We start from the raw sequence: 25,591 nt of genomic DNA, 5'->3' as shown, positions 1-25,591 counted from the left end.
CTTGGGAATCAGAGGTACTTGGGGAAATGCCCACAGAATTCTGTCCGTCCAATCTAGCTGGAAGGCGTCCGATGCCACCGACCTCGGGGTCCCCCCTGCTTCCGGATGTAAAAAATCGCCGTTTGGTTGTCTATATCTAGACGCACAACTTGGCCACGAAGCAGATCCAGGAAGCGTTGGAACACCAACCTGACCGCTCTCAGTTCTAGCACATTGATATGCAGTTTGATCTCCTGCTGGGACCATAGTCCCGAGGCAGTGTGATCGTTCAGAATGCCTCCCCAGCCGGAGAGTGACGCGTCTGTTTGAACTGTGAGAGACGGAAAGGGAGTGTCGAGGGGGAGCCCCCGGGACAGATTCCTGACCTCGGTCCACCACTGAAGGTGTGCATTGAGCCACTGTGGAGTCACGAGAACAGTCTCGAGATCTTCCGAATTCACCCAAAGTCGACGGAGCGCTTGTTGAATGGGTCTCATTCTCAAGCGCGCCCGCCAAACCACATCCACTGTCGCCGCCATGTTGCCCAGTAACTGGAGCCATGTACGAGCAGTGTGACTTGCGGACAGAAGGAACTGGGAAGTAACACTTCTGACCCTGGTAATGCGATCTTGTGACAGAGATACAAGTCCGCTCACCATGTTGAAATTCGCCCCTAGGAAGACGAGATTCTGAGTAGGGCTCAGATCTGACTTCTTGAGATTGACTATCCACCCTAGAGTGATCAGAATGTCTATCACATCTTGTGTAGCTATCTGACTCAGGGATTGTGATAGAGCTCTTAGTAACCAGTCGTCGAGGTACGGATGGCAGAACCGACCTTTTGACCTGGCCACTTGGGCAGGAATCAACATCAGCTTGGTGAACACCCTCGGGGCCGTGGAAATCCCGAATGGTAGAACCCTGAACTGACCCCCCCTTCCATCGAAAGAAAACCTCAGGTATTTCTTGAACTCGGGGTGTATGGGTACGTGGAGATAGGCGTCTTTTAGGTCTATTGTCATTAGCCATTCTCCTGTCTCGACAGCTGAGATCACCGAGCGCAGTGTCTCCATCCTGAAGTACGGTACCTCTATAAATTTGTTCAGCCTTCTCAGATTGAGAATAGGTCTGAACCCTCCGTCTTTTAGGGGGACTAGGAAATATGTCGAGTAGAAGCCCTTGCTTTCCTGTCCCACAGGAACCGGTTCGATCGCAGCCTTCATAAGAAGTGCGTCGACCTCGGCACGGAGGAATTCCGCCTTTTCTCGGGTAGCAGGCACCTGAGTGTGCTTTATCCCGGAGAAGGGGGGCGGATGATGTTTCCAGTGAGGCAAATGGCCATCCCATAGAGTGGACAGGGTCCAGGGATTGGATGTGACTGTCTCCCATTCCTGCAGGAATAGAGCCAGTCGGCCGCCTACGGGGACATCCGGCTTGAGGCAGTGGACCCTGGCTGTGGGCAGTTCCATAACATGCGACCGTGGGTCCGCCCAGGGCACTTCAGGGCGCTAATGGGTTCCCGGCCACGCGAAAAGGCTGCTGGCCTCGACCAGCTGCCTTGCCCCGGCCCCTGCCTCTCTTGCTCCTCCCGGCGCTCTTACCTGAAGGAAGCGGCTGCTTCCAAGCAGGTGCAGACTTCTGACCCGGCGCGTCAGCGTAGAAGGAGGCAATTACGCGGTTTAACGCATGGTACCTCCAACAAGGCCTTAGAATCCTTGATGGAGGCATACAACTGTGAGGCCTCTCAGACCACCTGCTGAGCCCCAGGGAAGAGGGGGGCACCCATCTTATAAGGCAAAGCAAGTAGATCCTGGCGTGTGGAAGCCCAGTATTTGGATACCGACATCCACAGCCTGCGCATGCCCATGACTGCGCACATCATCTGCGAGGCACAGCTACGAATAGCGTCCCTCGCAAGATGACTATGGACCTCTGTAAGTTGCGCGGCCAATTCCGAAGAGTCGGACGGCCCCTCTCCCGCTAACTCCCTCTGTACGGCCGACAGATATGCGGAGTGTACGGACACACGGAGTTGCTGACATGCGTTACGATATTGCTCCTCGAAGCAAACGTAAGGAGCCTTCAGCTCCGCACCGCACCGGGGAAAGGGTGGCAACCGCCGGCCCTACTTGACCTTAGCCAAGGTGGGGGCCGAAGACCCCCCCAGGGTAACAGAGGTCCAGACGCATTCGTCCAACACCGGTACCTCGAAGTCACCATCCTCTGCTAACGGGTACCGCTTAATAAGTTCGGGCAGGTGGAACTTCCCGCGGGCACCCGACAACAGAGGGTTGATGACCTCATGCACCAGTGAAGAGAGAATACGGAGCCGCACCTGGGGCGCCTTGCTCCAGGGCGTCCCCCGGAAGGCGGAACTCAGACGGATCCGACTGGGGCATGGGCGCAGCCACCTGAGGCAGTACCTGGACAATCTTGTCCCATACATACCTCAACGAGGAAACGAAGGAAAATGTTCCCGAGGTTTCCGAGTCGTCTCCGAGTCGTTCGGAGAGAAGAGGCAGACGAAGTCGGAAGGGGACGCCCGAAGGCCTGGGCCTTCGCATCCCCGGGCTGCACCCGACCCGAAGCTGAGGTCCTGGTCCCGAGGGTTCAAGGGAACCCACCTGGCTCTGGGCTAGGAATCCGCTAGAGGAAGCCTCTGCCTCGAAAGAGGCGTCTGGCTCCGCTAGGGAGAACTGTGCGTCGGTAGTGAACGGGCCAGCGCCCGCCACCCCTCCGCTGGGGAGCGACCTCGAGCCAGTGCCGAAGCCTGGACTGAGATCGTCCCCGAGACCAAGTGGCCTGCATATCACGAGGTCTCGAAGCCACGTCCGCTGCCGACAATGGGGAAGGCTCGGTCCGCATCTCCTCTCGGAGCTGAGACTTTACCTCCTCCATCATCGACGCCATCTGCGACCTCAACAACACTGGGCATGAAAGCAACACTGGGCATGACCCATCGTCATGCCCGTCTTCCGCCAAACACTTGAGGCAAGTATCATGCCTGTCTTGGGGGGGGGATAGATGCCGAACACCCCGTACACAATTTGAAGGTCTGTAAAAAAGACCGTAATTTTTTAGTTGGGCGGGAAGGGTAATAAAGTGTATCAGTGCGATTGAAAGATCGGAAAGATACGTGCATAAATTTGTGAAACTAGAAGCAAAGGCGTAATTTAGAATGCGATTGGTAACAAGATACTAATAGTGGGCGTGTTACGCGCGAAGGTGTAAAAAAACCGTAAAAAAAGGTAAGTGTGATTTAAATATAATTAACACACCACCTTGGGTTTATTAAAGGAAAAGATTGTAGGCCAAAGTCTGATGATATAACATTAAAAACCCCAAGCCGTTTTTAATGGCCCTGGTGTTACATGTATCATACGTGGCACAACAATATGGACGCCACGACGGCCTTTGTTCAAAGGTATCGTACACATGTCAAATAATTACAACTCTATAACTTTACAATGCGAGGTATTACGCCTTTGCATGAAAGAAATGTACCATACATACAGTTTGGTCTGCCATGGTTCTTGTACGAACGATTTATCTTGTACTTTGTAAGTCTTGAAAAAAACAGCACGTCTGTCTTTGTCAGATGACATAAGGAAAGTTATTTGGGTGAGAGTTGCTTCCCTTGGCGTGACGCGCCGTGGAGGGTGAGGCACCATAAGGGTGGACGTATATCATACAAAAACGAAGTTTTTTGTGTGGTAACATTTTTTATTAAGGAAAATGGTTACAACTATGTCATGTAGATTTTCTTGAGCCAGGAAAATGCAATAAGTGCCCCAAGGAGGATTTAATCTGAAAGAGAATGGTCATCTTCCGTGATTGCTGTTGATTCTGTAGCCCATAAACATGGTAATTTACCCTTGTTTAATAATATAACCACGATGACAATTTGGGCTGCCTATGGGTATAAATCTGGGGAGATTGATAATCGTCAACTAAATATTGATCAATTATTGCTATTCGCCAGCCCTAATGACAATACAGTGCTTCAGAGTGCTTTAAAGGAGCCTATGCTTGACCTGATGCCCACTTCCAGTCCTGGTACCCGTTCCACAGAGCGATCTTAGCACTTTGATTATCTGAAGTCCATGTTGAAGCATGGATGATCGTCTCAGTGCTAAGACCGCTTTGTGGAACAGGACTCAGGACTAGATGTTGGAAATATCAAATGCTGTGTAAACCATCACCTCAGTGTAATGAGGGTTGTAATAACATTTTCTTAACATGATCATGATGTTTTATTACTGATCTAATTCCGAAAATCTAAATTCCCAAAGAAACACAATGAACACAGTGCTGGTAATCACGTTCCTGTGGTGTCAGAATGACATGAATCAAACTTGCATGGACTGACAATTTGTTGAAGCCTTGTCACCCTTTAATACTCATGTATGGCTGAAGCAAGTGAATACATATGAACATGATGAAAGATGGGTCAAGCATCATTGCCCTCAGAAACATGGAACTATGCACTCACATCATGCATATGACCAGTGTTAGAAATTGGCAGTAGTCCTGTGGTCCTCGCCAAACTGTCCAGTAGGTAAAGTATTATAAGGACTCATAGAAATTTGCCATTATTAATAGTTTTGCTATATATTATTATTATAAGGACTAGTGCACTAAAAATATAAGTTTCTATTGCCATGATTGCTGATGACTCAGAAATTGACAAAAGATAGTGTTTGGCATGCTGCTTTTTTTCTGGGGTTAACATTGTCAATGACAAGGGCTCCTACTAAAGTGCCAGTGTGAAGCACTGAAAATTGCAATATACCATTCTTGGCTGCAGGAAAATCCTTGTATAATTCATTTGACAGGACATTAGCCGAATCATGGTAATACGATGTCAGTCAGCATGATCTGTGAAGGGTATAGCGTTCTACAGCTATGTTTAATGGATGCATCAGAATGAGGCTGCCAACACCCTCTTCAGTCCTGGTGCATGTAATTCATAGGTCTTACTTAGAGGGTACTTAGGATTCAGCATGTTCATCACGGAACACAAATAAAATTATATTTGGCATAATGATTCAACATATACATGGTGTATTTATAAATTTACTTTAGATATTTGACTTTTTCAATTTTTTGGCAGTAGTTGTGTCTATGATTAACATTCTGCCTTTTTAGAGTGAATTCTGAGATGCTTTTGAGACTTGTGTAATTATTATTCAGGATTCAGGGGTGAGCAAAAGTAACACAAGAGTGAAAAATAAGATTTGGCATTAAGGGGAGGGGGTTGGCACTCTCCAGAATGTATGAGCATGTGGACAATAGTCTTGTATTTGGTCAAAAGAGTGAGTGAGATCATATTTAATGTCCCATCAGCATTATTTCAGCAAAATCTGCACTACATCTACTCATGTACTTGTCATGGTGGTTACCAATTCACTGAACAATTAAAAAACCTCCAACCAAAATCATAGTGATTAGCAAATTTTGTACAGCTGGCCTCTGTATTTTTCAGTCAACAGTCACCCTCCCCTTACGTGTCTATCTGAGGCACTGCCAGTTACCTCATGTGCTTTGTTCAACATATGATTGGATAAGTGTGTACCCCACTTTTCAGAATCATGTAACTGTTTATCCATTGTATTCCATCCGCCCTAGCCCATTTTTCAAGACACCAGTGTCTAGTCTGGTGCAGGCAAAAATGGCACCTCAGCAAAATGTCACCGATTTCTAAGACTAAAACGTCACCCCTTTTGGCGAAAAATGGCTACTAATCATGCTAATTGTCGGGCGAAAACGACACCTCAATTTTTAATAACAATAAGAATTATTTATGCAGTAGTAGTATATATGCTTTATTATGTTATGTTGTAGTATATATGTTTTCCTTGGGCGGGGACACAGTCTGTTATCCAAAGGAACATTCTTGGCTGCAGACAGAAAGGGGAGATATATATATATATAAAATATCCATAAAATTACTTTTGTATTTCCTACTAAGTAAAATGAATATTTCCGCCAGGCTCAGTTTCATCTTCACATTGAGTTAATTGACCTACGGTCTCCCAATCAGAGTTGGTGAGTAAATTGGACATAATTTAATTTAACAATTATTTGTGTTTGCAAGTGACCATGTAAGTTTAATTTCATTTATTTTACTTCAAAGCATGTGATGTCTTCACATATAAGTATAGATCTAGTTGTGCCTCCAAATCAGAGTCGATGAGTAAAGGCTAGTTTGTAATGTACCAGTAAACATTTTTTAACATTTCACAAAATTATGTTTGTGTTTGAGGTTGATTTCATGTATTTCAGTGCCAAGGTTAAAAGAATAATATGGTGCCGTTTTCACCATAGACAAGGTGACGTTTTCGCCAATCGATGCCATTTTCGCTCAGTGAGGTTTTGCTGAGGTGCCGTCTTAACTAGGCCTATAACCCGTCTACTCCATGTGTTTTGGTCCACTTTGTGGTGCACCCCCTTTTTCACACTCCTGAATCTGTCTGTTTATACATGTTATCCCACTGAAAACGAAAATAACAAATATACACCATGTCATGATACATCCATATGGCAATAGCTATCATGATCCTATTTTAGAGAGAGGGTTCATTTTGTCTGAATATTGTAGACGGTTCCAGATCGCAACTAAGATCTTCGCTTCGTGCCTTGTTTGACAATACTCAATAGCACGTAATGAGCACATTCCACGATTTTACCTCTTGAACACCTCCTTCACATTGTGAGGCCATGCCGAGAAGCATCCCGTCAAATCTCTCAGGGTCTGCCATTGTCGTCTTTGGTTACTTTCGCTTTTAGTTAACCTAAGTCTTGAAAGCACAACCTACACTAGCAACTTTGCACGCTAATACCCACTTCCGGTTATTGATACAGGAAATTGGCAGATACGCATGCGTCGTATCCAGCATAGCTCACATCCGTAAACAATGTCGGCGTCTCTGTTCTGTAAGTGTGACAGCTAGGCCTAAGGAAACCTCAGTGACAATGAACCCCGACCCTGATTTCGTTCTCCGTGGGAAATCCCCTTCGTACTGGTATGTTTCTTTCCTAGTCAGCTTGCATGCGAATATTTGCAGTTTCTGGACTGAATGACTGCTTCGATGAAACGGCGGGCGGTCACAACAAAACAAGTGTGAACACGACTTAGTCACAGTTCTACAGCACAAAGTTCACGAAAGAAATGAAAAAAAATAATAGTTTGGGAAATTCATGACAAACACTTTATAAGATAAGATAAAATATCTATACTGAAATTAAAACGTTTTATAAACTTATTATGAAAGACATCAGAACAAATAATATCCCAATACTGTTTTCAGTCTTATAGCCTGCAACCTCAGGGTATCGCGGTACTTGTCATGTACGCTAAACGGAACAAAATGCACTCACTAACCTTTATGATTATTCGTGTTCTCTATATCAGATATCATTTATTTTATCAAATAATGCATATTTTACTGATAAAAGTTCACTATTTACATCAGTAGTAAAAGCCGGGCCTCGCGCTCTGTTTGACAAGGGAGAGAACTCCATTGTATCGCGGTACAGAGAAAAGTTGTGTATGGAGGTCCGAATTGGACAAAAAGAGGACATAATTCTACCAACCAATGGTATGATGCTGCCAGACATCAGTGATTTGTCCAGACAAGTGCAAAGACAGCACAAGTAAAATTCTAAATGTGTTATCAGTAATAGGTATTCAATGCATATTTACCGAAAATTAAGACAAAAATATTTTTATAAGTCAACAACAAAATATCAGAAATGATATTCTAAGATTCTTTATAAAAAAATTGGATGACAATAATTTGTCACAAAATGGAAAAGTGTTTAACATCAACAATAAATATATATAAAGCACTTCTAGTATGCCCAAAGTATGTATTTATCTTTTGGCTACTAGTGAAGAACGTATTTCTAAGTTTGGCATTATGGCCCTTATGATCTCCCAATAGATTCTTGGCACAGAGCGGGAAAAAATATGCGGACTACGTAACTTCCGTTTCCTTATTAGTCGCCATGAATATGCAGATGATCTAGTTCAGGTCGATAGAGAATGTTTACTAGGGGAACTGCTTTCATATTGCTCACTGAGGCATAAATGTATCATATAATAATATTCACTAACCATGCTAACTTTGCATTAAACATATGGAACATTGTGTTAGATAAAGAGAAATATTTAACGTCTAATGTTGTGTCTGACACTTAATTGTCAGAACAAGTATAACTATGGATTATGTTTTCAGGTCCAAACCTGGATATCTTAGCAACAGTCAACTAACCACCACAACAAGCGGAGTGGGGAGGTATTCTCCAGAGTGTTACCATGACAATTATGACAACCAGAAATTGTCCCAGTCATTAAGAAGCATGAGTCATAATCTAAACAGAGTAAGCAGTAATTTAAAACAAACACTACTTGGAAAAGATTCAGAAGCAACTAACTTATCTCAATCTAAGGATTTCCACAGCAGTTTACATACAAGTGCTACAGAGGCTGAACTGGCTCGATTAATGCATCACAACTTAGATTTGGAAGATTCCTATGCTGGTAGGCCACGGTCAAGAGAGGAATCTCAGTGGTACACAAGCCCAGTCCACATGTCTCAGACGTACCTCCGGCCATCTCGGTCCACTTCGCCTATACATAACACAACTGGTACCCTTGGAGCATTACTGGATGAAGAAATAGCTTCAGACAAGCAGGTATATAGAGAAATTGCCTATAAAGCACAAGCCAATGAAGGTGGTCTTGCAGCCACATATTTTCCAGTTACTCTCGGTGCAGGTTATTACATGCAAGCAGCAGACAGGCAGACTGGGCCTCCCCTGTCATCCACCAAACTTGTCAAGACTAGTCCATCAAAGTCACGGTCAAACACTGGAATATTGAAGAAATCTAAGCGTGCAAAATCTGCAGCCAGAGCGGATGAGCTTCTTGGTAACAGTGAATACAGGAGACATGATAACATGCACTTCCTGGTGAATGAGGCCCCAACTATTGGTAAGCTGGAGTTTAGGGTCAGCAAGTTATGGAAATGTGGGATATAGCTAAATATCATTCAAGAGTTTTGTAGGTTCTTTAAATGTTGTCTACATGAAGGACACTAAAGAATGCTCTACATGCACAGTTTTTTATATTTTCATTTCTCATGTTCATGAACTATGATTCAAGAATTGGCTTCAATAATGTCTGTGGTTATGAAGATATAAACATAAAAAAATGATGTGCATGCTGCGTGAATCTGCATAGTATTGAACCTTGAATTACACACAAGGGCAAGACTAGATATCCTGTTGTTTTAGATCCTTGTTAGATCCATTACCTTTGTTCAAACAGTTATTCTTTTAGATGACAGTGATAGAAAATTCTTCTTTTTAAGTGTGCACTTCAGGCACCAGGAACATATTAACCATGATGAATATAGCCATGGCATTATCACTCTAATACAAGGAACCCTGGATTATGTGTTTAATATAAAGAGGGAGATTGTACGGATGTCAACTAATTCTGATGAGGAACACAGCGTTTCGGAGTATGTACTTACTCCTTCAGGTGAATGAATGCAAGGATGCAGAGGGCATATATGTACCTGTAAGAAAATAAAAGCAGTAAGATAACAACTTGATGGAAGCCAACAGTTAATTAGCGCTGATTCAGTGATTGGTTATGAGCAATGGACAAATGGAAGCCAACTAGATTAATTAGCTTTGATAGAAGAATAAGGTGACAGATAGATGGTGACACAGATTAATAAATCAATCAGTCCCAAGCACGTTGTGTTCCTCATAATAAAAAGTTGACATCCATAAATTCTCTTTTTTTATGTGTATCACTTCTAAAAGACATTTGAAGACTTATTATGTTCAATGTTGATTCAGCGTCAGCAGTGAAGTTGATAACAGTGACGCCCTATCAGACTGAGCTGGCTCGACTGCGGATGGAGAGACTGAGGATGGAGGAGGACAGGTTGCTGGAGCTGAAGAGACAGGAGGAGTTGGAGAGAATACGAGGGCCCAAGCAGAAATGGTAAGGTATCTTTTGGTACTATGTGAGATTGGACATGCAAAGGGAATAATTTTTTCAGGTCTGTGTTATTGCATATTCAGATAAAGAAATATTTTGGTTACATTTTTTGTTTTTCACTTAGCGATAATAAAGGTCGGGAATCAGTCAAGGGCTAACAGAGTTGTGATGCCAGTACTCTGGGTAGTCCCTGCATGCTTGCTTCAGTGACTTTGTCCAAGGAAGCACAAATCAGAGTTCTGTAGTTGGAATTGAAAATCAACATTGTCAAGAGGCTTAGAACTGTGTCTGGCAGTTTCATAACATGTAGAAAAATATTTCTGATTAAAAGTCATATACCTGTTAGTATTGTCTGAAATGTCAGTAATATATGTGTTAAAGAAGGGTAATAAATGCCTGGGTTTTTTTTCCAATGTCAGTAAACAACAATGCGATTACTGTTAATCTGATATCTACATATGGTACCAATAACTTTTAAATTGGGGAATGCAGATGTTTTATTTTGTGGTTGAATTGTTTTCATAACTGACAGATGTTGAAGCGGTGTTGATGTTGGTGGTGTCTTACTGATGTGAGGGTTGGGTGTGTGTGTGGTGTCTTACTGATGTGTATGGTGTTTTACTGATGTGAGGGTTGGGTGTGTGTGTGTATGTGGTGTCTTACTGATGTGTATGGTGTTTTACTGATGTGAGGGTTGGGTGTGTGTGTGTGTGGTGTCTTACTGATGTGTATAGTGTTTTACTGATGTGAGGGTTGGGTGTGTGTGTGGTGTCTTACTGATGTGTATGGTGTTTTACTGATGTGAGGGTTGGGTGTGTGTGTGGTGTCTTACTGATGTGTATGGTGTTTTACTGATGTGAGGGTTGGGTGTGTGTGTGTATGTGGTGTCTTACTGATGTGTATGGTGTTTTACTGATGTGAGGGTTGGGTGTGTGTGTGTGTGGTGTCTTACTGATGTGTATGGTGTTTTACTGATGTGAGGGTTGGGTGTGTGTGTGTGTGTGGTGTCTTACTGATGTGTATGGTGTTTTACTGATGTGAGGGTTGGGCGTGTGTGTGTGTGTGGTGTCTTACTGATGTGTATGGTGTTTTACTGATGTGAGGGTCGGGTGTGTGTGTGTGTGTGTGGTGTCTTACTGATGTGTATGGTGTTTTACTGATGTGAGGGTCGTGTGTGTGTGTGTGGTGTCTTACTGATGTGTATGGTGTTTTACTGATGTGAGGGTTGGGTGTGTGTGTGGTGTCTTACTGATGTGTATGGTGTTTTACTGATGTGAGGGTTGGGTGTGTGTGTGGTGTCTTACTGATGTGTATGGTGTTTTACTGATGTGAGGGTTGGGTGTGTGTGTGGTGTCTTACTGATGTGTATGGTGTTTTACTGATGTGAGGGTGTGTGTGTGTGTGTGTGGTGTCTTACTGATGTGTATGGTGTTTTACTGATGTGAGGGTTGGGTGTGTGTGTGTGTGTGGTGTCTTACTGATGTGTATGGTGTTTTACTGATGTGAGGGTCGGGTGTGTGTGTGTGTGGTGTCTTACTGATGTGTATGGTGTTTTACTGATGTGAGGGTTGGGTGTGTGTGTGGTGTCTTACTGATGTGTATGGTGTTTTACTGATGTGAGGGTTGGGTGTGTGTGTGTGGTGTCTTACTGATGTGTATGGTGTTTTACTGATGTGAGGGTCGTGTGTGTGTGTGTGGTGTCTTACTGATGTGTATGGTGTTTTACTGATGTGAGGGTCGGGTGTGTGTGTATGGTGTCTTACTGATGTGTATGGTGTTTTACTGATGTGAGGGTTGGGTGTGTGTGTGGTGTCTTACTGATGTGTATGGTGTTTTACTGATGTGAGGGTTGGGTGTGTGTGTGTGTGTGGTGTCTTACTGATGTGTATGGTGTTTTACTGATGTGAGGGTTGGGTGTGTGTGTGTGTGTGGTGTCTTACTGATGTGTATGGTGTTTTACTGATGTGAGGGTCGGGTGTGTGTGTGTGTGTGTGGTGTCTTACTGATGTGTATGGTGTTTTACTGATGTGAGGGTCGGGTGTGTGTGTGTGGTGTCTTACTGATGTGTATGGTGTTTTACTGATGTGAGGGTTGGGTGTGTGTGTGTGTGTGGTGTCTTACTGATGTGTATGGTGTTTTACTGATGTGAGGGTCGTGTGTGTGTGTGTGGTGTCTTACTGATGTGTATGGTGTTTTACTGATGTGAGGGTTGGGTGTGTGTGGGTGTGTGTGTGTGGTGTCTTACTGATGTGTATAGTGTTTTACTGATGTGAGGGTTTGGTGTGTGTGTGTGTGTGTGTGTGTGTGTGTGGTGTCTTACTGATGTGTATGGTGTTTTACTGATGTGAGGGTTGGGTGGGTGTGTGTGGTGTCTTACTGATGTGTATAGTGTTTTACTGATGTGAGGGTCGGGTGTGTGTGTGGTGTCTTACTGATGTGTATAGTGTTTTACTGATGTGAGGGTTGTGTGTGTGTGTGTGTGTGTGGTGTCTTACTGATATGTATAGTGTTTTACTGATGTGAGGGTTGGGTGTGTGTGTGGTGTCTTACTGATGTGTATAGTGTTTTACTGATGTGAGGGTTGGGTGTGTGTGTGTGGTGTCTTACTGATGTGTATGGTGTTTTACTGATGTGAGGGTCGGGTGTGTGTGTGGTGTCTTACTGATGTGTATGGTGTTTTACTGATGTGAGGGTTGGGTGTGTGTGTGGTGTCTTACTGGTGTGTATAGTGTTTTACTGATGTGAGGGTCGGGTGTGTGTGTGTGGTGTCTTACTGATGTGTATGGTGTTTTACTGATGTGAGGGTCGGGTGTGTGTGTGGTGTCTTACTGATGTGTATAGTGTTTTACTGATGTGAGGGTTGTGTGTGTGTGTGTGTGTGGTGTCTTACTGATATGTATAGTGTTTTACAGATGTGAGGGTTGGGTGTGTGTGTGTGTGTGGTGTCTTACTGATGTGTATGGTGTTTTACTGATGTGAGGGTCGGGTGTGTGTGTGTGGTGTCTTACTGATGTGTATGGTGTTTTACTGATGTGAGGGTTGGGTGTGTGTGTGGTGTCTTACTGATATGTATAGTGTTTTACTGATGTGAGGGTCGGGTGTGTGTGTGTGGTGTCTTACTGATGTGTATAGTGTTTTACTGATGTGAGGGTTGGGTGTGTGTGTGGTGTCTTACTGATATGTATAGTGTTTTACTGATGTGAGGGTTGGGTGTTGTGGTGTCTTACTGATGTGTATGGTGTTTTACTGATGTGAGGGTTGGGTGTGTGTGTGTGTGTGGTGTCTTACTGATATGTATAGTGTTTTACTGATGTGAGGGTCGGGTGTGTGTGTGGTGTCTTACTGATGTGTATGGTGTTTTACTGATGTGAGGGTTGGGTGTGTGTGTGGTGTCTTACTGATGTGTATGGTGTTTTACTGATGTGAGGGTTAGGTGTGTGTGGTGTCTTACTGATGTGTATAGTGTTTTACTGATGTGAGGGTTGGGTGTGTGTGTGTGGTGTCTTACTGATATGTATAGTGTTTTACTGATGTGAGGGTTGGGTGTGTGTGTGGTGTCTTACTGATGTGTATAGTGTTTTACTGATGTGAGGGTTGGGTGTGTGTGTGTGTGTGGTGTCTTACTGATATGTATAGTGTTTTACTGATGTGAGGGTTGGGTGTGTGTGTGGTGTCCTACTGATGTGTATGGTGTTTTACTGATGTGAGGGTTGGGTGTGTGTGTGGTGTCTTACTGATGTGTATAGTGTTTTACTGATGTGAGGGTTGGGTGTGTGTGTGTGTGGTGTCTTACTGATGTGTATAGTGTTTTACTGATGTGAGGGTTGGGTGTGTGTGTGTGTGTGGTGTCTTACTGATATGTATAGTGTTTTACTGATGTGAGGGTTGGGTGTGTGTGTGGTGTCTTACTGATGTGTATAGTGTTTTACTGATGTGAGGGTCGGGTGTGTGTGTGGTGTCTTACTGATGTGTATAGTGTTTTACTGATGCGAGGGTTGGGTGTGTGTGTGGTGTCTTACTGATATGTATAGTGTTTTACTGATGTGAGGGTTGGGGGTTGGGTGTGTCTCATTTTACCCCCAAACAGTTTGTGGGTTGAGCTTTGATCCCAATCCCACAAACTTATATCGCATTTCCTCCCAGGAGAAAAGGAATGTTTCACAGGCTGCAATATAATCTATTGATCAGAACGATCTTGACGTTTTGTTAATGTTTATGTTGGTTATTAATCCACTAAACAACATTCAGAGAGTCTGGAATCTGCCATGAAGATCATATGGATTAAGTATCTCCCAATTAAACTTTGTTAATAAGATTCATCTAGCATCTTTATCCACAAGTATTTCATTTCCTATGGTGACTTTTTGACCACTTGGAATAGATGGAACACTTCACATGGACCTTGCTTACACTGCACTGTTTTCAATCTGGCAGAGGTCCTTGAGTGTAGAACATCTATATGAAATCATTTTTAATTATATAAATATCATATTTATGTGTTGTAATACATTTATATCATTGAAAATATAAATGACTAAATGACAGAACAAGGATTTTTTAGGGATTGCTCATTGTGTAATCATTGTGATTGGTTGTTCTTTTCAAACTCATGTCTGAATAAGATATGACATTAATTATATTTTCCCTTGTCCTCAATGTTACAAGTCCTAACTGAATTTTACCAGTCTCAGAGTTGAAGATTTTTCTTAATTTAGAACCCTGATGAGCAAGAAACGTCTCTGATGAGAGAGGTAAAGATTGTGCTGTCAGTCATGCAGCTGTGGTGAAAAAAGGGTCAAAACATTTTTGATATATATTTGACATGATATAAAACTAAAACTTTGTAAAAGCTATGTCCAGTGGATTGGTACGAGATGTTGTAGGTGGGGGATGTTGGTGGAGATGGATGTAGGTTGGGATGTTGGTGGAGTTTGATGTTGATGGTGGATGTTGGTGGAGATCGATGTAGGTTGGGATGTTGGTGGAGATCGATGATGATTGGGGATGTTGGTGGAGATCGATGTAGGTTGGGATGTTGGTGGAGATCGATGTTGATGGGGGATGTTGGTGGAGATAGATGTAGGTTGGGGATGTTGGTGGAGATCGATGTTGATGGGGGATGTTGGCTGAGATCGATGTTGATTGGGGATGTTGGTGGAGATCGCTGTTGATGAGGGATGTTGGTGGAGATAGATGTCGGTTGGGGATGTTGGTGGAGATAGATGTAGGTTGGGGATGTTGGTGGAGATCGATGTTGATGGGGGATGTTGGCTGAGATCGATGTTGATTGGGGATGTTGGTGGAGATCGCTGTTGATGGGGGATGTTGGTGGAGATAGATGTCGGTTGGGGATGTTGGTGGAGATAGATGTAGGTTGGGGATGTTGGTGGAGATCGGTGTTGATGGGGGATGTTGGTGGAGATATATGTAGGTTGGGGATGTTGGTGGAGATCGATGTTGATGGGGGATGTTGGTGGAGATAGATGTAGGTTGGGGATGTTGGTGAAGATCGATGTTGATGGGGGATGTTGGTGGAGATCGATGTTGATTGGGGATGTTGGTGGAGATCGCTGTAGGTTGGGGATGTTAGTGGAGGTCGATGTTGATGGGGGATGTTGATGGGGGATGTTGGTGGAGATCGATGTTGATGAGGGATGTTGGTGAAGATCGATGTTGATGGGGGATATTGGTGGAGATCGATGTTGATTGGGGATGTTAGTGGAGGTCGATGTTGATGTGGGATGTTGGTGGAGATCGATGTCGATTAGGGATGTTGATGGGGGATGTTGGTGGAGATCGCTGTTGATGGGGGATGTTGGTGGAGATAGATGTCGGTTGGGGATGTTGGTGGAGATAGATGTAGGTTGGGGATGTTGGTGGAGATCGGTGTTGATGGGGGATGTTGGTGGAGATAGATGTAGGTTGGGGATGTTGGTGGAGATCGATGTTGATGGGGGATGTTGGTGGAGATAGATGTAGGTTGGGGATGTTGGTGAAGATCGATGTTGATGGGGGATGTTGGTGGAGATCGATGTTGATTGGGGATGTTGGTGGAGATCGCTGTAGGTTGGGGATGTTAGTGGACGTCGATGTTGATGGGGGATGTTGATGGGGGATGTTGGTGGAGATCGATGTTGATGAGGGATGTTGGTGAAGATCGATGTTGATGGGGGATATTGGTGGAGATCGATGTTGATTGGGGATGTTAGTGGAGGTCGATGTTGATGTGGGATGTTGGTGGAGATCGATGTCGATTAGGGATGTTGATGGGGGATGTTGGTGGAGATCACTGTAGGTTGGGGATGTTAGTGGAGATCTATGTTGATGGGGGATGTTGATGGGGTATGTGAGTGGAGATCGATGTTGATGGGGGATGTTGATGGAGATCAATGTCGATTAGGGATGTTGATTGGGGATGTTGGTGGAGATCGATGTTGATGGTGGATGTTGGTGGAGATCGATGTAGGTTGGGATGTTGATGGGGGATGTTGGTGGAGATTGATGTTGATTGGGGATGTTGATGGGGGATGTTGGTGAAGATCGATGTAGGTTGGGGATGTTAGTGGAGATCGATGTAGATGGGGGATGTTGATGGGGGATGTTGGTGGAGATCGATGTTGATGGGGGATGTCGGTGGAGATCAATGTAGGTTGGGGATGTTGGTGGAGATCAATGTTGATGGGGGATGTTGGTGGAGATCGATTTTGATGGGGGATGTTCATGGGGGATGTTGGTGAAGATCGATTTTGATGGGGGATGTTGGTGGAGATTGATGTTGATGGGGGATGTTGATGTGGGATGTTGGTGGAGATCGATGTTGATGGGGGATGTTGATGGAGATCGATGTCGATTAGGGATGTTGATGGGGGATGTTGGTGGAGATCGATGTAGGTTGGGGTTGTTATTGGAGATCGATGTTGATGGGGGATGTTGGTGGAGATCGCTGTTGATGGGGGATGTTGGTGAAGATTGATTTTGATGGGGGATGTTGATGGGGGATGTTGGTGGAGATCGATGTTGATTGGGGATGTTGGTGACGATCAATGTTGATTGGGGATGTTGGTGAAGATTGATTTTGATGGGGGATGTTGATGGGGGATGTTGGTGGAGATCGATGTTGATTGGGGATGTTGGTGAAGATCAATGTTGATTGGGGATGTTGGTGAAGATCAATTTTGATGGGGATGTTGATGGGGGATGTTGGTGGAGATTGATGTTGATTGGGGATGTTGATTGGGGATGTTGGTGGAGATCGATGTTGATGGGGGATGTTGGTGAAGATCAATTTTGATGGGGGATGTTGATGGGGGATGTTGGTGAAGATCGATTTTGATGGGGGATGTTGATGGGGGATGTTGGTGGAGATCGATTTTGATGGGGGATGTTGATGGGGGATGTTGGTGAAGATTGATTTTGATGGGGGATGTTGGTGGAGATTGATTTTGATGTGGGATGTTGATGGAGGATGTTGGTGGAGATCGAAGTTGATGGGGGATGTTGATGGAGATCGATGTTGATGTGGGATGTTGGTGGAGATCGATGTAGGTTGGGGATGTTGGTAGAGATCGATGCTGATGGGGGATGTTGGTGGAGATAGATGTAGGTTGGGGATGTTGGTGGAGATCGATGTTGTTGGGGGATGTTGGTGGAGATTGATGTTGATGGGGGATATTGGTGAAGATTGATTTTGATGGGGGATGTTGGTGGAGATCGATGTTGATGGGGGATGTTGGTGAAGATCGATGTTGATTGGGGATGTTGGTGAAGATCAATTTTGATGGGGACGTTGATGGGGGATGTTGGTGGAGATTGATGTTGATTGGGGATGTTGATGGGGGATGTTGGTGGAGATCGATGTTGATGGGGGATGTTCGTGGAGATCGATGTTGATGGGGGATGTTGGTTAGAGATCGATGTTGATGGGGGATGTTTGTGAAGATCAATTTTGATGGGGATGTTGATGGGTAATGTTGTTTGAGATTGATGTTGATGGGGATGTTGATGGGGGATGTTGGTGGAGATCGATGTAGGTTGGGGATGTTAGTGGAGATCGATGTAGATTGGGGATGTTGATGGGGGATGTTGGTGGAGATCGATGTAGGTTGGGGATGTTGGTGGAGATCGATGTTGATGGGGGATGTTGGTGGAGATCGATGTAGGTTGGGGATGTTGGTGGAGATCAATGTTGATGGGGGATGTTAGTGGAGATCGATGTAGATGGGGGATGTTGATGGAGATCGATGTAGGTTGGGGATGTTGGTGGAGATCAATGTTGATGGGGGATGTTGGTGGGGGTGTTGATGGAATATGTCAATGAACAATGGGGGATGTTGGTGGAGATCGATGTTGATGGGGGATGTTAGTGGAGATCGATGTTGGTGGGGGATGTTGGTGGAGATCGATGTTGATGGGGGATGTTGGTGGAGATGGATGTCGGTTGGGGATGTTGGTGGAGATCGATGTTGACGGGGGATGTTGGTGGAGATCGATGTTGATGGGGGATGTTGGTGGAGATCGATGTAGGTTGGGGATGTTGGTGGAGATCGATTTTGATGTGGGATGTTGGTGGAGATCGATGTTGATTGGGGATGTTGATGGGGGATATTGGTGGGGGTGTTGATGGAATCCGTCGATGGGGGATGGTATCAATGTCACTGACTGAATTTTTCATTCATCACTGATGTATTACCATTTGGAGAGGATATTAGCAATGCACTGTTGGAAGCTAATGGGGATCCTTGAGGTTTGCTACAGTAGTATTATAACCTGCGGACCCCTAAGTCTTGGAGTTGAACAGGGCTAGATTAAAAGCCTTGGCTTTCCTGCTTCATTTTCTAACAACATTGTTTAATTAACTTTTCCACGCTTGTTTCCTAGGTACGAGATGAAGACCCCAGAGTTCCACTACGAGGCTCACAAGAATAATCAGCTGATCAGGTCACGTGACAAATGGCAGGATCTGCTGACATATCGGGAAGAGCTGAGTCATGCCTCAGATGACTTTCACCGTTCCTGGGATTCACCTCTCACAGCTTGAAACTTTACAACCTTCCTGCATACAGTTGACCCATGCAGCATACAGTTGACCCGTGTAGCATACAGTTGACCCTTGCAGCATGCAGTTGCCCCATGCAGCATACAGTTGACCCTTGCAGCATACAGTTGACCCTTGCAGCATACAGTTGACCCTTGCAGCATGCATTTGACCCTTGCAGCATACAGTTGACCCTTGCAGCATACAGTTGACCCATGCAGCATACAGTTGACTCTTGCAGCATACAGTTGACCCATGCAGCATACAGTTGATAATAATATTGATCATGATCTCAAATGAATTTTGTGGAAGTACCTGAATTTAGAGAATTTGATTTAAAAACATGGCTTATGGAAGAAAAAAAAGGAAGTTTTTATTGGTCTTATTATTTCAGCATTTAGTTTATTGTTTATCTAATTTATTAAAGTTTTTATTTTCTCCCGTAGAGGAGCGTGTAGAATGTAGTGTTATTTGTTTCACTACAAGTACAAGAGCTACATATAATTGAATAATTGAATTGCATTATTGGCAAATAGTATCACAATGTATAAATCATTTTTATATATAATATATAATATAAAATACAAAGGAATTAAATATGTAACTAGCAAACTGAAGTTTCAGTTATGCCTTTGAATGACGTTACAGTTGACTATAGTGTTAGCAGAATGTGACATCCGTTCATTCTGTCCATCTGTTGTTATTGATAGTTAATTTTGAGTTAATGAATGTCCATGTATCTTCTTGTGCTTGGTCTGGTCATTCTATAATGTCAGTATACAGGAAATAGAAACTTTTAGCCATGAGATGAGACACAATATATCATGAAATATTCTACAGATAAATTATAAAATGTGTTTTTCTTTTTGTTTCTTCTCAAAACAATGTGAAAAATTGAGTTATCATTGACAGTTCTGGTCAATTTGCATTCATTAAGTCTTTTGGTGTTACTTTGTTGAAAATATATTACCAAGTGATTGAGTCATAGTGTACGCTCGGTCATGAATTAAAGTTAAGTATGCTTCAAATAGGTGGGGTGCACACCCCTACACACCAAGCAGGCCTCAACACACCCTTCACCACACCACGGCACACCCTCACCATGCCAGCACACATCCCTGAACACCCCTACGCACCCTTCACACCACGGCACACCCTCTCCATGCCAGTGCACATCCCTGAACACCTCAACACACCCTTCACACCACGGCACACCCTCTCCATGCCAGTGCACATCCCTGAAACACCTCTACACACCCTTCACCACACCACGGCACACCCTCTACATGCCAGCACACATCCCTGAACACCCCTACACACCCTTCACCACACCACGGCACAACCTCTCCATGCCAGTGCACATCCCTGAACACCTCTACACACCCTTAACCACACCACGGCACACCCTCTAGATGCCAGTGCACATCCCTGAACACCCCTACACACCCTTCACCACACCACGGCACACCCTCTACATGCCAGCACACATCCCTGAACACCCCTACACACCCTTCACCACACCACGGCACACCCTCTCCATGCCAGCACACATCCCTGAACACCCCTACACACCCTTCACACCACGGCACACCCTCTCCATGCCGGCACACATTCCTGAACACCCCTACACACCCTTCACACCACGGCACACCCTCTCCATGCCAGCACACATTCCTGAACACCCCTACACACTCTTCACACCACGGCACACCCTCTCCATGCCAGCACACATCCCTGAACACCCCTACACACCCTTCTCCACACCACGGCACACCCTCTCCATGCCAGTGCACATCCCTGAACACCTCTACACATCCTTCACCACACCACGGCACACCCTCTCCATGCCAGCACACATCCCTGAACACCTCTACACACCCTTCACCACACCACGGCACACCCTCTACATGCCAGTGCACATCCCTGAACACCTCTACACACCCTTCATCACACCACGGCACACCCTCTCCATGCCAGCACACATCCCTGAACACCTCTACACACCCTTCACCACACCACGGCACACCCTCTACATGCCAGTGCACATCCCTGAACACCTCTACACACTCTTCACCACACCACGGCACACCCTCTCCATGCCAGTGCACATCCCTGAACACCTCTACACACCCTTCACCACACCACGGCACACCCTCTCCATGCCAGTGCACATCCCTGAAACACCTCTACACACCCTTCACCACACCACGGCATACCCTCTACATGCCAGCACACATCCCTGAACACCCCTACACACCCTTCACCACACAACGGCACAACCTCTACATGCCAGTGCACATCCCTGAACACCTCTACACACCCTTCACCACACCACGGCACACCCTCTCCATGCCAGTGCACATCCTTGAACACCTCTACACACACTTCACCACACCACGGCACACCCTCTCCATGCCAGCACACATCCCTGAACACCCCTACACACCCTTCACCACACCACGGCACACCCTCTCCATGCCAGCACACATCCCTGAACACCCCTACACACCCTTCACACCACGGCACACCCTCTCCATGCCGGCACACATTCCTGAACACCCCTACACACCCTTCACACCACGGCACACCCTCTCCATGCCAGCACACATTCCTGAACACCCCTACACACTCTTCACACCACGGCACACCCTCTCCATGCCAGCACACATCCCTGAACACCCCTACACACCCTTCTCCACACCACGGCACACCCTCTCCATGCCAGTGCACATCCCTGAACACCTCTACACATCCTTCACCACACCACGGCACACCCTCTCCATGCCAGCACACATCCCTGAACACCTCTACACACCCTTCACCACACCACGGCACACCCTCTACATGCCAGTGCACATCCCTGAACACCTCTACACACCCTTCACCATACCACGGCACACCCTCTCCATGCCAGTGCACATCCCTGAACACCTCTACACACCCTTCACCACACCACGGCACACCCTCTCCATGCCAGCACACATCCCTGAACACCTCTACACACCCTTCACCACACCACGGCACACCCTCTACATGCCAGTGCACATCCCTGAACACCTCTACACACTCTTCACCACACCACGGCACACCCTCTCCATGCCAGTGCACATCCCTGAACACCTCTACACACCCTTCACCACACCACGGCACACCCTCTCCATGCCAGTGCACATCCCTGAAACACCTCTACACACCCTTCACCACACCACGGCATACCCTCTACATGCCAGCACACATCCCTGAACACCCCTACACACCCTTCACCACACAACGGCACAACCTCTACATGCCAGTGCACATCCCTGAACACCTCTACACACCCTTCACCACACCACGGCACACCCTCTCCATGCCAGTGCACATCCCTGAACACCTCTACACACCCTTCACCACACCACGGCACACCCTCTCCATGCCAGTGCACATCCTTGAACACCTCTACACACACTTCACCACACCACGGCACACCCTCTCCATGCCAGTGCACATCCCTGAACACCTCTACACACCCTTCACCACACCACGGCACACCCTCTACATGCCAGCACACATCCCTGAACACCCCTACACACCCTTCACCACACCACGGCACAACCTCTCCATGCCAGTGCACATCCCTGAACACCTCTACACACCCTTCACCACACCACGGCACATCCTCTAGATGCCAGTGCACATCCCTGAACACCCCTACACACCCTTCACCACACCACGGCACACCCTCTCCATGCCAGTGCACATCCCTGAACACCTCTACACACCCTTCACCACACCACGGCACACCCTCTCCATGCCAGCACACATTCCTGAACACCCCTACACACCCTTCACCACACCACGGCACAACCTCTCCATGCCAGTGGACATCCCTGAACACCTCTACACACCCTTCACCACACCACGGCACACCCTCTCCATGCCAGTGCACATCCCTGAACACCTCTACACACCCTTCACCACACCACGGCACACCCTCTCCATGCCAGTGCACATCCCTGAACACCTCTACACACACTTCACCACACCACGGCACACCCTCTCTATGCCAGTGCACATCCCTGAACACCCCTACACACCCTTCGCCACACCACGGCACACCTCCATGCCAGTGCACATCCCTGAACACCTCTACACACCCTTCACCACACCACGGCACACCCTCTCCATGCCAGTGCACATCCCTGAACACCCCTACACACCCTTCACCACACCACGGCACACCCTCTACATGCCAGTGCACATGCCTGAACACCTCTACACACCCTTCACCACACCACGGCACACCCTCTCCATGCCAGTGCACATCCCTGAACACCTCTACACACCCTTCACCACACCACGGCACACCCTCTAGATGCCAGTGCACATCCCTGAACACCTTTACACACACTTCACCACACCACGGCACACCCTCTCCATGCCAGTGCACATTCCTGAACACCCCTACACACCCTTCACCACACCACGGCACACCCTCTACATGCCAGTGCACATTCCTGAACACCCCTACACACACTTCACCTCACCACGGCACACCCTCTCCATGCCAATACACAATCCTGAACACCCCTACACACCCTTCACCACACCACGGCACACCCTCTACATGCCAGTGCACATCCCTGAACACCCACCTCTACACACCCTTCACCACACCACGGCACACCCTCTCCATGCCGGCACACATTCCTGAACACCCCTACACACCCTTCACCACACCACGGCACACCCTCTCCATGCCAGTGCACATCCCTGAACACCTCTACACACCCTTCACCACACCACGGCACACCCTCTACATGCCAGCACACATCCCTGAACACCCCTACACACCCTTCACCACACCACGGCACACCCTCTACATGCCAGTGCACATCCCTGAACACCTCTACACACCCTTCATCACACCATGGCACACCCTCTACATGCCAGCACACATCCCTGAACACCCCTACACACCCTTCATCACACCACGGCACACCCTCTACATGCCAGTGCACATCCCTGAACACCTCTACACACCCTTCACCACACCACGGCACACCCTCTACATGCCAGTGCACATCCCTGAACACCTCTACACACCCTTCACCACACCACGGCACACCCTCTCAATGCCAGCACATATCCCTGAACACCCCTACACACCCTTCACACCACCATGGCACACAATCTACATGCCAGTGCACATCCCTGAACACCCACCCCTACACACCCTTCTTCACACCTCTTTGTATCCCTGCTCACCTGTGAAGATCCGGGGTAGAATAGGTCTTCAGTAACCCATGCTTGTTAGAGGCGACTTAGGGGATTTGGTGGTCAGGGTTGCTGACTTGGTTGATGCATGTCATCGTATCCCAATTGCGTGGATCGATGCTCATGATGTCAATCACTGGATTGTCTGGTCCATACTCGATTATTTACTGACCGCCGTCATATAGCTGGAATATTGCTGAGTGCAGCGTTAAGCAACAAACAAATCCTACCCCTGCTTAGCCCTCCACACCCCTCCTCTTGGTCCATGTATGTTGTAAGAACAGATATTGTCAATAATGAAAATGTAGTAGTTATCAGATCAATAGCCGAATACACTCTTCATATCCCAGCATGTCAGCTTACTGTGGGAGGAAAGTCTGATGTGATGCAGGTCTCAGACGTTTACCACTTTAGTGAAACCCACAAGCACAGGTATGCTGCTGACAAACCTAGAAACATAATGTAATTCGAACCAACAATCTTAGGTTTCTGGCGCATCTAAGGGATGCAACTCTGCACAGTGAATTGCATGGCCTATGACAACTGGGCCACCCATGCCCCCAATAAGACCAGAAGAGGGCTGCAATTGCTGATAATGTGTGTGTGCATTAACAAGCATAAGAATGTGCATTGTAATTCAGCTGTCCAGAACCATGACAACAGACAGTAGCTCACAGGCACCTCACATCTAAGTGACCCAATGGCACAGTACATTGTTCTCTGTCATCCATCTGTTCATGTTTTACTTCTCTGACCTGGCTAAAGGGATGAGCCTGAAACTTAATGATGAGGTTTAGCTCCATAATAGGGCTCAGATGTGTTCATGGCATCAAACTATAGAAAAAAACCTGGGTGTTTATATGAAAAATATCACTGGACGAGTGACTTTTGGCTAGTCTGTTGATTTATTCAATCTTGCAGTTCTAATTTGTATCATGTAGTATGTAGTATGGAAAGTGATCCCTTAATGAGTGAGTGAATGTTGTTTTACTGCTGCAGACTGCAACATTACCCTATGCTACAGCAGCCCATCAGGGTGCACACAGTCCACTAGATCACACCTTGTAACAACATCCTGGTTGTGTTGGGGTGGTGGCGTAGCCTAGTGGTTCAAACATTCGCTCATCACACTGGATACAATGTGTGAAGCCCATGTCTGGTGTCCCGCACCCGGATATTGCTGGAATATTGTTAAAAGCGATGTAACACTATAACCACTCACTCACTCCATTTTGTCTGGACTTTTACAAGCATTGGGGCCTCAACACTTGAATGAGCAAGGGGAGATTATGAACGCTTTT

At 46.2% G+C, this 25,591-nt stretch overlaps 6 protein-coding genes across 6 annotated transcripts in view; 5 read left to right on the top strand and 1 right to left on the bottom strand.

The window, feature by feature from the left end:
* LOC124110348 (nuclear migration protein nudC-like) overlaps window positions 1–6,837 on the bottom strand; it is a 38,839-nt gene extending 32,002 nt beyond the window's left edge. The window contains exon 1 of the mRNA XM_046469649.2: window positions 6,669–6,837. Within this exon, the coding sequence (XP_046325605.1) occupies window positions 6,669–6,740 (72 nt within the window). The 5' untranslated portion in view covers window positions 6,741–6,837. The remainder of the gene's footprint in view (window positions 1–6,668) is intronic.
* Window positions 6,838–6,852: 15 nt separating this feature from the next.
* On the top strand, window positions 6,853–19,892 carry LOC124110339. Its single transcript, XM_046469637.2, has 4 exons — window positions 6,853–7,004; window positions 8,220–8,977; window positions 9,856–10,003; window positions 18,878–19,892. Exons 1-4 carry the CDS (start codon window positions 6,955–6,957, stop codon window positions 19,035–19,037), a joined length of 1,116 nt encoding a protein of 371 aa, XP_046325593.2. The 5' UTR covers window positions 6,853–6,954; the 3' UTR covers window positions 19,038–19,892.
* A 554-nt stretch (window positions 19,893–20,446) lies between these two features.
* LOC125373255 (DNA-directed RNA polymerase II subunit RPB1-like) lies at window positions 20,447–21,277 on the top strand. The gene has a single exon (XM_048384256.1). The coding sequence runs from the start codon at window positions 20,447–20,449 to the stop codon at window positions 21,275–21,277; it is 831 nt and encodes a 276-aa protein (XP_048240213.1).
* Window positions 21,278–21,320: 43 nt separating this feature from the next.
* LOC124112275 (DNA-directed RNA polymerase II subunit RPB1-like) lies at window positions 21,321–22,277 on the top strand. Its single transcript, XM_046472309.2, has one exon. It carries the CDS (start codon window positions 21,321–21,323, stop codon window positions 22,275–22,277), a length of 957 nt encoding a protein of 318 aa, XP_046328265.2.
* Window positions 22,278–22,698: 421 nt separating this feature from the next.
* On the top strand, window positions 22,699–23,388 carry LOC125373254 (DNA-directed RNA polymerase II subunit RPB1-like). Its single transcript, XM_048384255.1, has one exon. The coding sequence runs from the start codon at window positions 22,699–22,701 to the stop codon at window positions 23,386–23,388; it is 690 nt and encodes a 229-aa protein (XP_048240212.1).
* A 382-nt stretch (window positions 23,389–23,770) lies between these two features.
* Window positions 23,771–25,087, top strand: LOC124112295 (DNA-directed RNA polymerase II subunit RPB1-like). Its single transcript, XM_048384254.1, has 2 exons — window positions 23,771–24,267; window positions 25,000–25,087. Exons 1-2 carry the CDS (start codon window positions 23,771–23,773, stop codon window positions 25,085–25,087), a joined length of 585 nt encoding a protein of 194 aa, XP_048240211.1.
* Window positions 25,088–25,591: the final 504 nt, after the last annotated feature.

Source organism: Haliotis rufescens, unplaced genomic scaffold (assembly GCF_023055435.1).
Source record: "Haliotis rufescens isolate VD_foot unplaced genomic scaffold, xgHalRufe1.0.p SCAF_5, whole genome shotgun sequence".
In the NCBI taxonomy this organism is placed as follows: Eukaryota; Metazoa; Mollusca; class Gastropoda; order Lepetellida; family Haliotidae; genus Haliotis; species Haliotis rufescens.
Note: the sequence above shows the minus strand (reverse complement) of the source record. Positions and strands in the feature narration are given on the sequence as shown.

Coding starts and splice junctions, on each gene's coding strand:
- LOC124110339 (XM_046469637.2), top strand. CDS start 6,955: ATGAACCCCGACCCTGATTTCGTTCTCCGTGGGAAATCCCCTTCGTAC. Junction 7,005..8,219: donor GGGAAATCCCCTTCGTACTG/GTATGTTTCTTT, acceptor TTATGTTTTCAG/GTCCAAACCTGGATATCTTA. Junction 8,978..9,855: donor GAATGAGGCCCCAACTATTG/GTAAGCTGGAGT, acceptor ATGTTGATTCAG/CGTCAGCAGTGAAGTTGATA.
- LOC125373255 (XM_048384256.1), top strand. CDS start 20,447: ATGCCAGTGCACATCCCTGAACACCCCTACACACCCTTCACCACACCA.
- LOC124112275 (XM_046472309.2), top strand. CDS start 21,321: ATGCCAGTGCACATCCCTGAACACCTCTACACACCCTTCACCACACCA.
- LOC125373254 (XM_048384255.1), top strand. CDS start 22,699: ATGCCAGTGCACATCCCTGAACACCCCTACACACCCTTCACCACACCA.
- LOC124112295 (XM_048384254.1), top strand. CDS start 23,771: ATGCCAGTGCACATCCCTGAACACCTCTACACACCCTTCACCACACCA. Junction 24,268..24,999: donor ACCCTTCTTCACACCTCTTT/GTATCCCTGCTC, acceptor CCAATGGCACAG/TACATTGTTCTCTGTCATCC.